At 39.4% G+C, this 14,481-nt stretch overlaps 1 protein-coding gene across 1 annotated transcript; it reads left to right on the forward strand.

Moving 5' to 3' along the window:
• Positions 1 to 1,365: 1,365 nt before the first annotated feature.
• LOC311509307 (NACHT, LRR and PYD domains-containing protein 3-like) lies at positions 1,366 to 14,152 on the forward strand. Its single transcript, XM_084574444.1, has 17 exons — positions 1,366 to 1,462; positions 2,678 to 2,814; positions 2,925 to 3,101; positions 3,355 to 3,477; positions 3,733 to 3,861; positions 4,110 to 4,238; positions 4,494 to 4,622; positions 4,860 to 4,982; positions 5,304 to 5,382; positions 5,526 to 5,754; positions 5,908 to 7,705; positions 7,810 to 7,983; positions 8,166 to 8,339; positions 9,685 to 9,861; positions 10,093 to 10,269; positions 12,270 to 12,443; positions 13,256 to 14,152. Exons 2-17 carry the CDS (start codon positions 2,726 to 2,728, stop codon positions 13,266 to 13,268), a joined length of 3,894 nt encoding a protein of 1,297 aa, XP_084430570.1. The 5' UTR covers positions 1,366 to 1,462; positions 2,678 to 2,725; the 3' UTR covers positions 13,269 to 14,152.
• Positions 14,153 to 14,481: the final 329 nt, after the last annotated feature.

The raw sequence follows: 14,481 nt of genomic DNA on the forward strand, positions 1-14,481 counted from the left end.
GAGAAACAATGTATCCGGTCCTTTTGTGAGACATTTCGCATGAAAAAAACAAAAACAAAACGCAAATGACCTGCTACAGATTAAATGCACCCATGATAAAATTCAGAATGTAATGCATAAACTTATAGTTGGAATTTTCACAAAGAGATGTGTCACAATTAAAAAATAAATAAATAAATCAAATCTATGCTGTCAAGTGTTTTAATATATATTCATCTTATAATTGTAAATTGCACAAAAATGAACATAATCCATTAAAGTACCTCTGAGATTTAGTTGCATTCAATGGTCATGTGCAAATAAGAAAATATCTGGGTTAAAACTGGGCTTAATTTGTTTTAGAAGTTTATTTTATTAATTCAATAGACAGACAGACAGATAGATAGATAGATAGATTTTCCAATCTGTGCTGCTCTTTTCTGCTATTTATGACTGAAGATTGTGTCTCTGTTTTGTTTATATCAGCTTAAAGTGTTCAGAGCAGAGGGGCAGAAAGACCCAGTGGACACTGGTGCTGACCAGTATCTACTCTAGGTAATATCCTGACTATGGATATGTACCTTGTGCAACCCTGCTTCAAAGAACCCAAATTATTCCTTTAAGACCCAAAATGTCACAGGACATTCTGTTATAACTCACACACTGCTGAAGGACAAGACGCTGGATGCTGCAGGTAAAACAAACCTCTGTTTCTACACAGACAGTAGAAAGCTTTGGTTTTGATAGGACATGCTCCTTTTCTGGATTTTGTGAATAGTTTTGACATCAATACATATTTTAACTGGAGAAACTGTTATTATGAACATTTTATATTTTAGTGCAGTAGTTTGCATTTATTTCAGTCATGACATGGTTTAGATCTGTTGGTTTAAACTGTATTATCAGGTTTCACTGTAAACTTAGATGAGATACATCTTCATTTTCTGTAACCGCTTGTCCTGTGAAAGGTCGCAGGGGGCTGGAGCCTATCCCAGCTGTCATCGGGCAAGAGGTGGGGTACAACCCTGGACAGGTCTCCAGTCAATCGCAGGGCTAACACAGAGAGACAGACAACCATGTTAAAGTCCAGATGGAATGGATGTGTGACATGATCAGGTCTATAACTGACAGACATTCAGCAGAAGAAACCATCATCAGTCCTGACTCTGTCAAACCTGAACACACAAACATATATTTTTTAGAGTCAGTGTGATTCACAGTTTTTGAGGATGTTGAATGAGGGAATAAAACAATAAATGGGAAAAGAACACCATAAGGAAGCATTACTTCTCTGAGCCATTGTTCAGGAACTTGAATGTTAAATGAACTAGACTGCTGCTCCTGTCAAGCTCCTCCTACTTGTCCTGCCTCCAACACAGGTGCAGACTTGCCTTGCTCCAGGAAACTACTCACCTGTATGAGAGTCTTTAGTCGAGTGGAGTCTTGTTCTTCAGCTCTTTGGACTGTTGGAATAAACTGTAAGGTTGGTTTGTTTCAGACTTTAACCTTGTCTTCAGTGACTTTACTGTTCGGTTAAAACCCTGAACTTGATCTATAAATTAAAGTGTTCTGTTAAAGTGGCTGTGATTTGTAATGACAATAATATTTAGGATTACAGTACATTAACCTTTCAACCAGAAACAAATTATCATAGTAAAAATTTGAGGTGGGGACCCCTGGTTGACTGAAGATAGAACATTTTAGTAGATTGAAGCTAAAGTTTATGAATCATTATTGTCAGTGTTTTAAGGTTCAGTTTCACTTTCATCAGCGTCGTTGCGCAGATCTTTTTCACCTAGTAATGTCAACAGTTGGTAATGTTTTACTCTTTAACATCAGATGTCAGCAGCTTAGTTCCGACAGAAATCTGTTCAATATTTCACGTTAACACAGCTGAATGTTAGAAGTTTGGATGAAGGAGTCAGTTGATAAAAACTGAATATCCGCCATTTTGTGTGGATGTTTGTGATCAGAGTCCGTGGATAAGATCAGCTGTAGAGTTAGTTGATGATCATCAGGTGAACATAGAGTGGTTGTTTCTGTGTAGCTCCACTTTCTGATGACTGGAGGTAGATTTTCCTGAATCAGTCTGTGGAGGAGGTGGAGAGGAGCCGCTGATCTCCCGCTGTCTGAGCCACTAAATGAGGCCTGAGCTCTTCAGACAGACGCTGGAGAACAGATCAGACTTTCTGTGTCATTATATTCACACTGTAGAGCTGAGTGATCAGAGGGATTTAATAAATATACACGTTGACATAGATATAAAAATATTTAGTATTATTTGCAATTTTCAGACTGATAAAATGTCTTTTTTATTAACCCACCTCACAGATGAAACATCAATTTACTGAAATCAAATAATATGATGAGTAGTTGATTTTTGTATAAAACCATCGTCTGTAGGTCAATACTGGGAAATACTGTAGGGCCTTTCAAAATAAAACAGAAATTCCTAGAGGAAGTTGCATAGTTGGTGTCTCTGCTCTTCACTTCTCTGCAGCTTCATGACTCCATCTAGTAGACTGATAGTAGAAGAACAACAGCTGATAGTAGAGTCTCTGTTTCTGCTGTCTGACTTCATTCACTGACACTGATATGAAACAGAAAACAAGAACCAGTCACTGGAGGAGCAGCTGATATCATGTTATGGGTGATTTTCAGCTGATGTTCAGGTGAATGATTTGTGTTTCCTCTGCAGATGAAGAAGGTAGAAAGTGTTTGTGTGAGCTGATGTTTATCCAGCAGCATGGATCAGTGTGAGGACAGAGAGGAGGGAGTCCCTCCCTCTAAAACCACTCTGAGTGGGGAACATGATAACCAGACCAAAGATCAGAGGTGAGATGAACATCTCTAACTGTCCATGACTCTTTTACATGTCAGAGCTCAACTCTCAAATCACTGCTCCTTTATTATTATCACTCAAATCTTTGTGTGTTGTGCTGAAGAATAAAGCAGCAGCACAGACCAGACTCTGCTGGACCTGTTCCTGGCCCTGTACCTGGCCCTGTACCTGAGCCCGAGCCTCAGCCTGAGCCCGAGCCCAGCTGTGTGTCTATGAGGAGTGATCGGTCAAAGGATGAATTCTTTGACTTTAAAAGAGAACAATCCTCTTTTGTAAAGAAGTAAGATATAAGTGAATATAATATAAAACCACATTCAACATCATAGTCAGGTGTACTCCTGACCACACCCAGCTGTGATGTTGTCCAGTGCTGTAGCACCACGATAGGTCTCTCCTGCACAGGCTGTTCATGTTGTCTCATCATTGGATGTAGTTACTGTATATGTCATAAATATCCTTCTAAGTTTGTTGGTCTTTGGAATATTTATTATTTTGGAAAGCTCATAAACAGTAAGTTACTCTTTGTCTACCAGGATGCATCAGAAACCAGACTCAAGTGAACCTGAACCAGAACCCAGCTGTGTGTCTATGAGGAGTGATCGGTCAAAGGATGAATTCTTTGACTTTAAAAGAGAAGAACTCTCTGCTGTAGAAAAGTAAGATATAAGTGAATATAATATGAAACCACATTCAACATTGTGGTCATTGGTACTTTTGTCCACACCCAGTTGTGATGTCGTGTGGTGCTATAGAGCCATAATATGTCTCTCCTGTAGAAGGTTCATGCTGCTATCATTAACTTCGGGTAGTCACTAAATATCTTTCATAAATGACCTTCAGTGGTTGTTGGTCTTTGACTCATTTATTCCTTTTAAAAGCTGATAAACAGTCAATTACTCTCTATCTACCAGGATCCATCAGAAACCAAGCTCACCTAAACCTGAACCAGTATCTGGACTCAGCTTTGTGTCGATGAGGAGTGATCGGTCAAAGGATGAATTCTTTGACTTTAACAGAGAAGAACTCTCTACTGTAAAGAAGTAAGATATAAATGAATATAGTATGAATCCACATTCATCATCATAGTCAGGTGTACTACTGTCCATGTCAAGCTGTGATGTTGTGTAGTGCTATAGAGCCATAATATGTCTCTCCTGCACAGACAGTGGAAAATTCATGTTGTCATCATTAGCTTGATTTAGTTATTCAATATATGTGATTAATATCTTTCAATGTTTGTTGGTATTCAACACACATTTATTCATTTTGAAAGAACTTTGTCTTCCAGGATCCATCAGAAACCAAGCTCACCTAAACCAGGACCAGAATCTGGACCCAGCTGTGTGTCTGTGAGGAGTGATCGTTCAAAGGATGAATTCTTTGACTTTAAAAGAGAAGAACTCTCTGCTGTAGAAAAGTAAGATATAAGTGAATATAATATGAAACCACGTTCAACATTGTGGTTATTGGTACTTTTGTCCACACCCAGTTGTGATGTTGTGTGGTGCTATAGAGCCATAATATGTCTCTCCTGTAGAAGGTTCATGCTGCTATCATTAACTTCGGGTAGTCACTAAATATCTGTCATAAATGACCTTCAGTGGTTGTTGGTCTTTGACTCATTTATTCCTTTTAAAAGCTGATAAACAGTCAATTACTCTCTATCTACCAGGATCCATCAGAAACCAAGCTCACCTAAACCTGAACCAGTATCTGGACTCAGCTTTGTGTCTATGAGGAGTGATCGGTCAAAGGATGAATTCTTTGACTTTAAAAGAGAAGAACTCTCTACTGTAAAGAAGTAAGATATAAATGAATATAGTATGAATCCACATTCATCATCATAGTCAGGTGTACTACTGTCCATGTCAAGCTGTGATGTTGTGTAGTGCTATAGAGCCATAATATGTCTCTCCTGCACACACTGGAAAATTCATATTGTCTTGGTTTAGTTACTTTATATAAGTGATAAATATCGTTCAGAGTTTGCCGGGCTCCAACACACATTTATTCATTTTGAAATCACTTTCTCTTCCAGGATCCATCAGAAACCAGACTCACCTGAACATGAACCTGAACCCACCTGTGTGTCTATGAGGAGTGATCGTTCAAAGGATGAATTTTTTGACTTTAAAAGAGAACAATCCTCTGCTGTAAAAAAGTAAGATATAAGTACAACTGGTCTTCTGTGTCTGACATTTAAAAGTCAAGGGAGACCGTTCAGGCTGCTGTCATATTGTCCCAATGGTGAAGTGATACTGGTGCAGTTGTTTGGAAACCGATGGAAAACATTATCTGTCTGAAAGATGAAGATCTGAGTTGTTAAAGAGACACTGTAAACAAATGGTCTGAGAGATGCGTTTTGTGTACTTTCTGTGATCCTTCCTCATTAGGTTTAGAATGAATCACTTGTTTCACCTCTTTATAAATGTCACAGTAGAGTTTCAATCTTTAACTCACTGTTGTTTCTGTTTCTGTCCAGAGTGAAGCAGCAGAGTTTAAATGTTCTCAGTGGTCAGTCTGTCGATCAGCATCAAACACACCTGGACTCCATATTTAAGGTCTGTACATGGACAACAACTACTTTACATCATCTCCATGCTGCTCTTTGTAGACCAGTGGACTGTCAGTCTGTCCAACATGGATCTGATGTTTGTCTCCATGATTTCAGTCTGGTTGTCATTCATATAGTTTTCTGTTCCAGGTACTGGAGGACAACATTGTCACTTTTGTGAAGAACGAGCTGAAGAAGATTCAGAGGGATCTGAGTCCAGATTACCCAGAATGCTTAGAGAGTCAGAGGGAGGATGAGGAGGTGTTGGAGGGTAAGGATGAAGAGCAGAGGAGGAGCAGCAGAGATGCATTTGTGAAGATCACACTGAACTTCCTGAGAAGAATGAAGCAGGAGGAGCTGGCTGATCGTCTGCAGATCAGTAAGAGGATTTCTCTGAACATTGAACCTGATGAATAAATGAAACATTTACTAATGTCTCAAGAGATGGACCCGGATACAGTATATTCACTCATTCTTTTAGGGAATTAAATGTTAGAAATGTATTCACTAATCTTATTGTTTGTTCATTCAGAACATGAAGCTACAGTTTGTCTACGTAAACTGAAATCTACTCTGAAGGAGAAGTTCCAGTGTGTGTTTGAGGGGATTGCTAAAGCAGGAAACTCTGCTCTTCTGAATGAGATCTACACAGAGCTCTACATCACAGAGGGAGAGACTGCAGAGGTCAATGATGAACATGAGGTCAGACAGATTGAAACAGCATCCAGGAAACTAGACAGACCAGAAACAACCATCAGACCAGAAGACATCTTTAAAGCCTCACCAGGAGGAGATAAACCAATCAGAAGAGTGATGACAAAGGGAGTGGCTGGTATTGGGAAAACAGTCTTAACACAGAAGTTCACTCTGGACTGGGCTGAAGACATAGCCAACCAGGACATCAAGTTCACATTTCCATTCACTTTCAGAGAGCTGAATGTGTTGAAAGACAGAAAGTTCAGCTTGGTGGAACTTGTTCATCACTTCTTCACCGAAACCAAAGAAGCAGGAATCTGCAGGTTTGAAGAGTTCCAGGTTGTGTTCATTTTTGACGGTCTGGATGAGTGCCGACTTCCTCTGGATTTCCACAACACTGAGATCCTGACTGATGTTACAGAGTCCACCTCAGTGGATGTGCTGCTGACAAACCTCATCAGGGGGAAACTGCTTCCCTCTGCTCACCTCTGGATAACCACACGACCTGCAGCAGCCAATCAGATCCCTCCTGAGTGTGTTGACATGGTGACAGATGTCAGAGGGTTCACTGACCCCCAGAAGGAGGAGTACTTCAGGAAGAGATTCAGAGATGAGGAGCAGGCCAGCGGGATCATCTCCCACATCAAGACATCACGAAGCCTCCACATCATGTGTCACATCCCAGTCTTCTGCTGGATCTCTGCTACAGTTCTGGAGGATGTGTTGAAAACCAGAGAGAGAGGAGAGCTGCCCAAGACCCTAACTGAGATGTACATCCACTTCTTGGTGGTTCAGACTAAAGTGAAGCAGGTCAAGTATGATGGAGGATGTGAAACAGATCCAGACTGGAGTCCAGAGAGCAGGAAGATGATTGAGTCTCTGGGAAAACTGGCTTTTGATCAACTGCTGAAAGGAAACCTGATCTTCTATGAATCAGACCTGACAGAGTGTGGCATCGATATCAGAGCAGCCTCAGTGTACTCAGGAGTGTTGACACAGATCTTCAAAGAGGAGAGAGGACTGCACCAGGACAAGGTGTTCTGCTTGGTCCATCTGAGCGTTCAGGAGTTTCTGGCTGCTCTACATGTTCATCAGACCATCATCAAGTCTGCTGTCAATCTGTTGGAAGAACAACAAACAACTTCCTGTATGCCTACAATGTTTAACAAACCAAAACTAACACATCTCCATCAGAATGCTGTGGACAAGGCCTTACAGAGTCCAAATGGAGACCTGGACTTGTTCCTCCGGTTCCTCCTGGGTCTTTCACTGGAGACCAATCAGACTCTTCTGGAAGGCCTAATGAAGCAAATAAATAGCTCACAGACTAGTGTGAAAACAGTGAAGTACATCAAGAAGAAGATCAGTGAGAATCTGTCTGTAGAGAGAAGCATCAATCTGTTCCACTGTCTGAATGAACTGAATGATCGTTCTCTAGTGGAGGAGATCCAACAGTCCCTGAAATTAGGACGTCTGTCCACAGATAAACTCTCTCCTGCTCAGTGGTCAGCTCTGGTCTTCATCTTATTGTCATCAGAAAATGATCTGGACGAGTTTGACCTAAAGAAATACTCTGCTTCAGAGGAAGCTCTTCTGAGGCTGCTGCCAGTGGTCAAAGCCTCCAACAAAGCTCTGTAAGTACAGATAGTTTTAGTCATTAATAAGTACACAGCAATCTTTCAGCTGGTAAGGAAAATAACAGTCTGAATTGTCCTTTGTTCTTTATTTTCCTCTGTAGACTAAGTGGCTGTAAACTCTCAACAATAAGCTGTGAAGCTCTGTCCTCAGTTCTCAGCTCCCAGTCCTCTAATCTGACAGAACTGGATCTGAGTAACAACAACCTGCAGGATTCAGGAATGGAAAAGCTGTGCACTGGACTGAAGAGTCCAAACTGTAGACTGGAGACTCTGAGGTAAGTTAATTGACTGTTTGTTTTTTCTTTTAGTTATTGTTTATTTTATTATCAGACGTATGACGAATGAAGATCACTGTACTTTCTGAACCTTCTTCAGCTCTGAACAGATGATGAGACACTGAATGATTTCAAGATGGAACTTTGTCTTCTGAACTAACATCTTTTATTCTTTGATTAAGATTGACTGACTGCAGTTTCTCAGAGATCAGCTGTGATTCTCTGGTCTCAGCTCTGAAGTCCAACCCCTCCCATCTGAAACATCTGGATCTGAGTAAAAACTACCTGGAGGATTCAGGAGTGAAGCATCTGTGTGGTTTTCTGGAGAGTCCAGATTGTAGACTGGAGACTCTGAGGTCAGACATCATGTTTTATTTGTGTGCATGTTTGTTCCAACACTTCAGGGAATGTGATGTTTTAGAAAACGCAAAATTTAAATCCAAGATGGAACAATTTAATTTTACTGCTGATGAAATGTGAAGCTGATTTTCTCTCATTTCAAAAATGAATATCTTTGGATTGAATAGTGTTGATCAGAAAACAGTATGAAGACGTCACCTTGTCCTCTGAAAACTCTGATGGACACTTTACACTATATTTGATTTGGATTTGGTTTGATAACTAATGAAACTACTGCAAAGATAAATGACAGATGAATCACTAATGAAATCTATTTTCATGTTTAGTCCTATTAATTTCTACATATATTTTGGAGTCTTGATCATCATTTTATCAACATGTTTTTCTGAACTTTGAGTAGAAAGTGAAATAAATGTCAGAAGGTTTTTACTTGTGTTTGTTGGTGTTATGTGCCAGACAGGGGCAGTGTATTTTTCTTGGTTTTTCATGCATGCTAGTCTGCTAGTCTGCGCTGACTGCTTGCAGCTTGTTTTGAGAACCGCATGGTTCAATCTCTGCCCTTCGCTTGTTGCCCGGCTCGATTGTTCTTTTGTTTTCTGTCCCCGACGGTGGTATTGAGACATGTGGACCCTTTCTGTTCGATTTATTTCAGTTGTGGTGGAAGGTGCGGACCAGAGGTAAGATTCGGGTACCCTTTACACCCCACCACGTAGGGTTCCTCTGTTATACACACTAGGATTATTGGTTGGTGCCACCCGTGTAGTTCTGATAACGTTTTTTAGTAGAAAAGATAGTTAGGCCCTTTTTGTTTGTTGTTTTCTATATGGCAGTGTGTTAGCCAGGCCTAGTTTTGTTTTATTGCTTTCATTTATTTGGCACAACCACGTGGTCCAAATCTTCCCCACTGTTTTTGTTTTGAGGAGATTTTTGTTTAGTTATCGTTTGTATTTCAATAAATATTGTTTAACTTTTGTTACACCAGACTTGAGTATTGGTTGTATTGTGTTTGTCTCTGATTTTCCCCTGCACACACCTAGGGACGTAACAGTTGGTCGACATGAGTTTGTATAGATGGATCCACTGGTGGAGCTGTCAGAGTTTCAGAGCTGAAGTCACTATGTCTTTATTGAAGCAGCAGCTTGTTGTCATTAATATTAATGAGGGCTCTTTTTCTTTTGTTGTATTTGACTGATTGAAGCTGCTTCCTGTTGGTTCAGATGTTTCTATTTTCTAAACTTGTACTTTCTGAACCTTCTTCAGCACTGAAGAAGTTATGACACACTGAATGACTTTAAGCGGGAACTTTATCTTCTAAACTAAAATCTTTTGTTCTTTATTCAGTGTGATTTGTTGCAGCTTGACAGGGTTCAGCTGTGATTCTCTGGTCTCAGCTCTGAAGTCCAACCCCTCCCATCTGAAACATCTGGACCTGAGTGAAAACAACAACCTGAAGGATTCAGGAGTGAAGCATCTGTGTGGTTTTCTGGAGAATCCAGGCTGTAGACTGGAGACTCTGAGGTCAGACATCATGTTTTATATGATGTGGAAGTTGTGTTTTCATCTTCATTTTCACATAAAGTCCAATCATATATTGGTTTTATTGATAAAGTTGTCTTGTTATATTATAGTTCAGTCTAAAAAATGTCACAAGTAGTGAAACACGTGGATAAAATAAATGTCAGAATGTCAGACGGTTTTTACTTGTGTTTGTTGGTCAACATGAGTGTGAAGGACTGTGTTTGAATTCAGATTGAAGGACTGCAGTTTGTCAGAGATCAGCTGCGATTCTCTGGTCTCAGCTCTGAAGTCCAACCCCTCTCATCTGATACATCTGGACCTGAGTGAAAATAACAACCTGAAGGATTCAGGAGTGAAGCATCTGTGTGGTTTTCTGAAGAGTCCAGACTGTAGACTGGACACTCTGAGGTCAGACATCATGTTTTATTTGTGTATTATATTTGTGTATTTGTGTACAATATTGCTAATATGCAATTTTTTTTATTTATTTTTTATTTTATCCTCCCTTTTCCCCCAACAAAACATAATGAATGGTTAAATATGAACAACACAATATTAGAATCAGAATCAGCTTTAATGGCCAAGTATGACACATACAAGGAATAGGACACATAGATACATTTACTGTAAAATGACTTAAAATAAATGACATTTTTATTTAACTGCTCATTACAGAAATGTCTGTGGCTTTGGCACTGTGCATTTAAAGGGAAACTACTGTTTTTTACAACCTGGACCTTATTTTTAGCATTAAATATCATCGTTTACTCACCAACATCACGCTGGATGATGTCATGTCTGAGCGGTAGCAAAGCAGTAGCAAATTAAATTCTCGGAAGCTTATCATCCACGTTGCTTGTGTCATGTGACTACCTTGTAATCGCGCAAGTTGCGGTTAGAAAACCGCGTTTTATCATATCGCAATATTATCGCAAATGCAATTAATCGTTCAGCCCTAGCTCAGATTAATATGATGTGGAAGTTGTGTTGACGCTAATCTACAGACATCAGGCTGATATTCTACTGATCCACACTGAAGATCCTCATGATAAACTATGTTTTTTGTCTTCTATAGTTTAGTCCATTGACTGTGGCAGAGCATGTTGAGTTACACATTTAAAACCATAGAAGAAGAGAAATGCTCCACTGGATGATTCACTCTGAAACTATGACACATTATATGTTCACCTTCAGTTTCACCTCATGTTTTTCAAATTTAAACCAGGACAGCAACTAACTTATTTTTTTAATTTATTGATGAAGCTGTCCATTATTGAAATATTTCAGTCTTTTAATTGTAAATTATAGCGAAAAATGAAGGTGAATTTTGTTGAAACCCAAAAATATTTAGAATGAAAGACAGTGGACAAACTGGAAACTAGGCCTGCAGCTATCGATTCTTTTTGTAATCGATTAATCTAGCACTTTATCGATCGATTAATCGATTAATCGGATATTTTTTTTACGTTTTTAAACAACCAAAACAAATGATGCATAACGAAAATTATGTGGCTGTAAAATGATCAAGCATTTGCCTTTTATTTCTCAAAAAAACAGAGAACTCCAACTCCAACATTTGGCTCCAAAACTAAGCCCATGTATTGCAATTTACCCATTAAAAGTGCCAGTGCCAACAATTACATAACAATACAGTTAAGCGAACTTACTGTAAAACAAAAAGCAATTTAATTTATTAATATGCGCAACAAGTTTCATGCTGTAATCTAGCCCTGACATCAAAGTAAATATCCGTTTTATGTAGATTTCTACACCTGCAGCATTTACCATTAGGCTACTAACAAATAATACATAATTTCTGGGGTGAGCCTATTTGCTATGGTCACCTAGCAACCTGTGTGTTTGTTTGTGAACGTGTGCTGTGCGTGAGGAAGAGTGAGAGAGATGAGGGTGCAGAGAATTTAGTAACGTCACTGATTCTGATAAGCTCAGGCCTGTCGCGTTCGCCTCGCGGCCGCTCAATTTGTGATAATAGGGGAGTATATGGGAGTATTTGGCCGCTATTCGCGGAGAATTTAGTAACGTCACTGATTCTGATAAGCTCAGGCCGGTCGCGTTCGCCTCGCGGCCGCTCAATTTGTGACCCGCTGCGTAAATCCTTCGGCCGGCCCGGTCGTCCCGATTGCCACTCCGCCCCTGAAGCTAAACATCATATCTAGTCAAACCGCATCATGACATCGCTACATACAGTGTGCGATTAAAATCAGCGAACATTAATGTATAGGTTTAGGTTACGTTACCTTGTTTCAGCTACGCTTGGTGAAACAGCATGTGGATGTTTTCTGTTTAGATGCTGGATCAACTACTGTGATCAGTGAGTCAAACCTTCATCACTTTGGTTTTTGATGTTTTGTACATGTCATCTAAAGATACACATTTTCCTTTTTCAGATTGAGGTACTGCAGTTTGACAAAGACCAGCTGTGAATATCTGGTCTCAGCTCTGAAGTCCAACCTCTCCCATCTCAGAGAGCTGGACCTGAGTGGAAACAAACTGCAGGGTTCTGATGTAAAGCAGCTGTCTGATCTTAAGAAGAGTCCAGCCTGTAGACTGGAGACTCTGAGGTCAGTAGAGAGAATAAATGAGTTTATCTTGTACTTCTTTCCATGGTATTGTCGTAAACGCAGTTAGAAAACAATATCCAGTGTTTCCTGTAAACCTGCAGCTGTTTTCCTCAGTGAAGCTGTGAGAGTAGAATGATGACAAACTTCAGGATTGGAAAGAAATACAGAGACAGAGAGTGTTCTCTCACCTCAAAACTAAACAACTGATCAGTTTCATCTTTGTCACAGCTCTGAGATCAGTCTGACTGAAGCCTGTAAATCACAGAACCATCATTACATTTAGTAACCGTGTGGTCTTTATATAGATATTTCTCATCAGATATCTTCAATGTTTATTAGTCAGCTGATGCTTCAGAAACACATGAGATGTTCATCAACACACTCAGACTTTATTTAAATGGAACAGCTGTAAATCCATCACTGAAGTGTTTGTGCGACAATGAAGCGTTCATGACGTCTGTGAGCTTCCAGCTCCAACACGTTAACATGAGAGCTGAAAGGAGGCTGGCTGAGCTCCACAGCTGCTCCAAAATCAGATTCAAAATATGATTTATTTCTGTTTTTTCTATTTTATTGTCTATTTGTTTAAGTTCACACATACAAGGAATGTGTCTTTGTGCTCTGTGCAATTACCATAGTAGTAGTAGTTCAGTATATTTAATAGTAAAAGGAACAGTACAGATTGTGCTTGAATGTTCAAAATATTCTCAGTCTCAAGAATCCTATGAACTGTGAATATTCGTAGCTGCTGTTGATGAAGTGATTCTCTGTAAACACCAACTTATCTCCTGTTGTTGTTCTTCTGTCTACAGACGGAGGTCTTGACAAAGTTGAGAATGAACAGGATGATGTGAGCTGAGAGAGGATATGCTGAGTCCTGAGGATCCAGAGAGGTTGAATCAACAGCAGCTTGTGTGTAGTAGAGAGACTCTGACTGGACCATGTTACTGGGAGGTGGAGTGAAGAGATTTAAGACTCTCAACAGAGGTGCACAAACTATTCTAGTAGCACCAACAAGTAAAGATCAGTCCCTCTCCTGAAATATTTAGACACATTAATCAGTCAGCATCAACAATCCTTTCTGTTATTTCTCATTGCTGAATGTGTATAATGATGTTCCAACTATATTCTGTGTGTCTTCATGTCTGTATTTACTGTAGGTTCCAGTTATTTTACTCCTTTTCCCCCCAAACATTTATTTCATTTGAAAAGAAGCAGGTAGCAGTTTTCACATGGAGACTCTACTTATGTGCCATTGTCAGAGATGTAGATTAGAAAAAAAACTGGCAGATTGTCACAATAGCAGACACTTTTCATCTATACATTGCTTTAGTGTACTTTACTCTTCACAGACTGGTTACAGATACTTTATTTTAGAGCTCAGCACCCTTCAGAAAAACTTAAAGGCAATGTTTTAATGTGAAAATAGAGGCAATTAATGGCACTTTTAGGTTTTCCATGAGGACCATTGCAAGTTGTTATATGGTTAAGTTGCTTCTTCTTAATTATTATATACTGTACTTTTTGTTACATGAGCTTTTGAAATGTCTTTCAAAATATAAATTTTATTATAACTTATGCAGATCTGAAACATGTTAATGTAAATTTATGTTTGAACTTTGAAATAATGTTTTTCAGGTGTCACTGTTTGTAATTCTGGATTTTACAGAAACATTAATAAATCGGCTGATGTCCAGTTTGTTACCACAGTATGTCTGAGTCTCTCCTTTGAATTTAATGAATACTTGTTCAGACCTTGCATTAAAGGACAATTCCGGCGCAAAATGAACCTGGGGTTAATAACACATGTGTACCGAGTTCGACCGTTCTCTGGTATTTGTTTTCATGCTAGTCAAATGTGACCAGTTTTCTTGCAAACCGCTAATTAGCGTATAACGCTAGCCTTCGGGGCACACTTACACATAAAAAGAAATCGCTATTTCTATACCACTAACAAGGCTCACAATATCACCACACTTACACGGTAGCATAACTAGGGTCTCTACATGTAAACCGAAGCATTGAGAACTTTGCAAGT

Source organism: Chelon labrosus (genome assembly GCF_963514085.1).
Source record: "Chelon labrosus genome assembly, chromosome: 24".
NCBI lineage: Eukaryota > Metazoa > Chordata > Actinopteri > Mugiliformes > Mugilidae > Chelon > Chelon labrosus.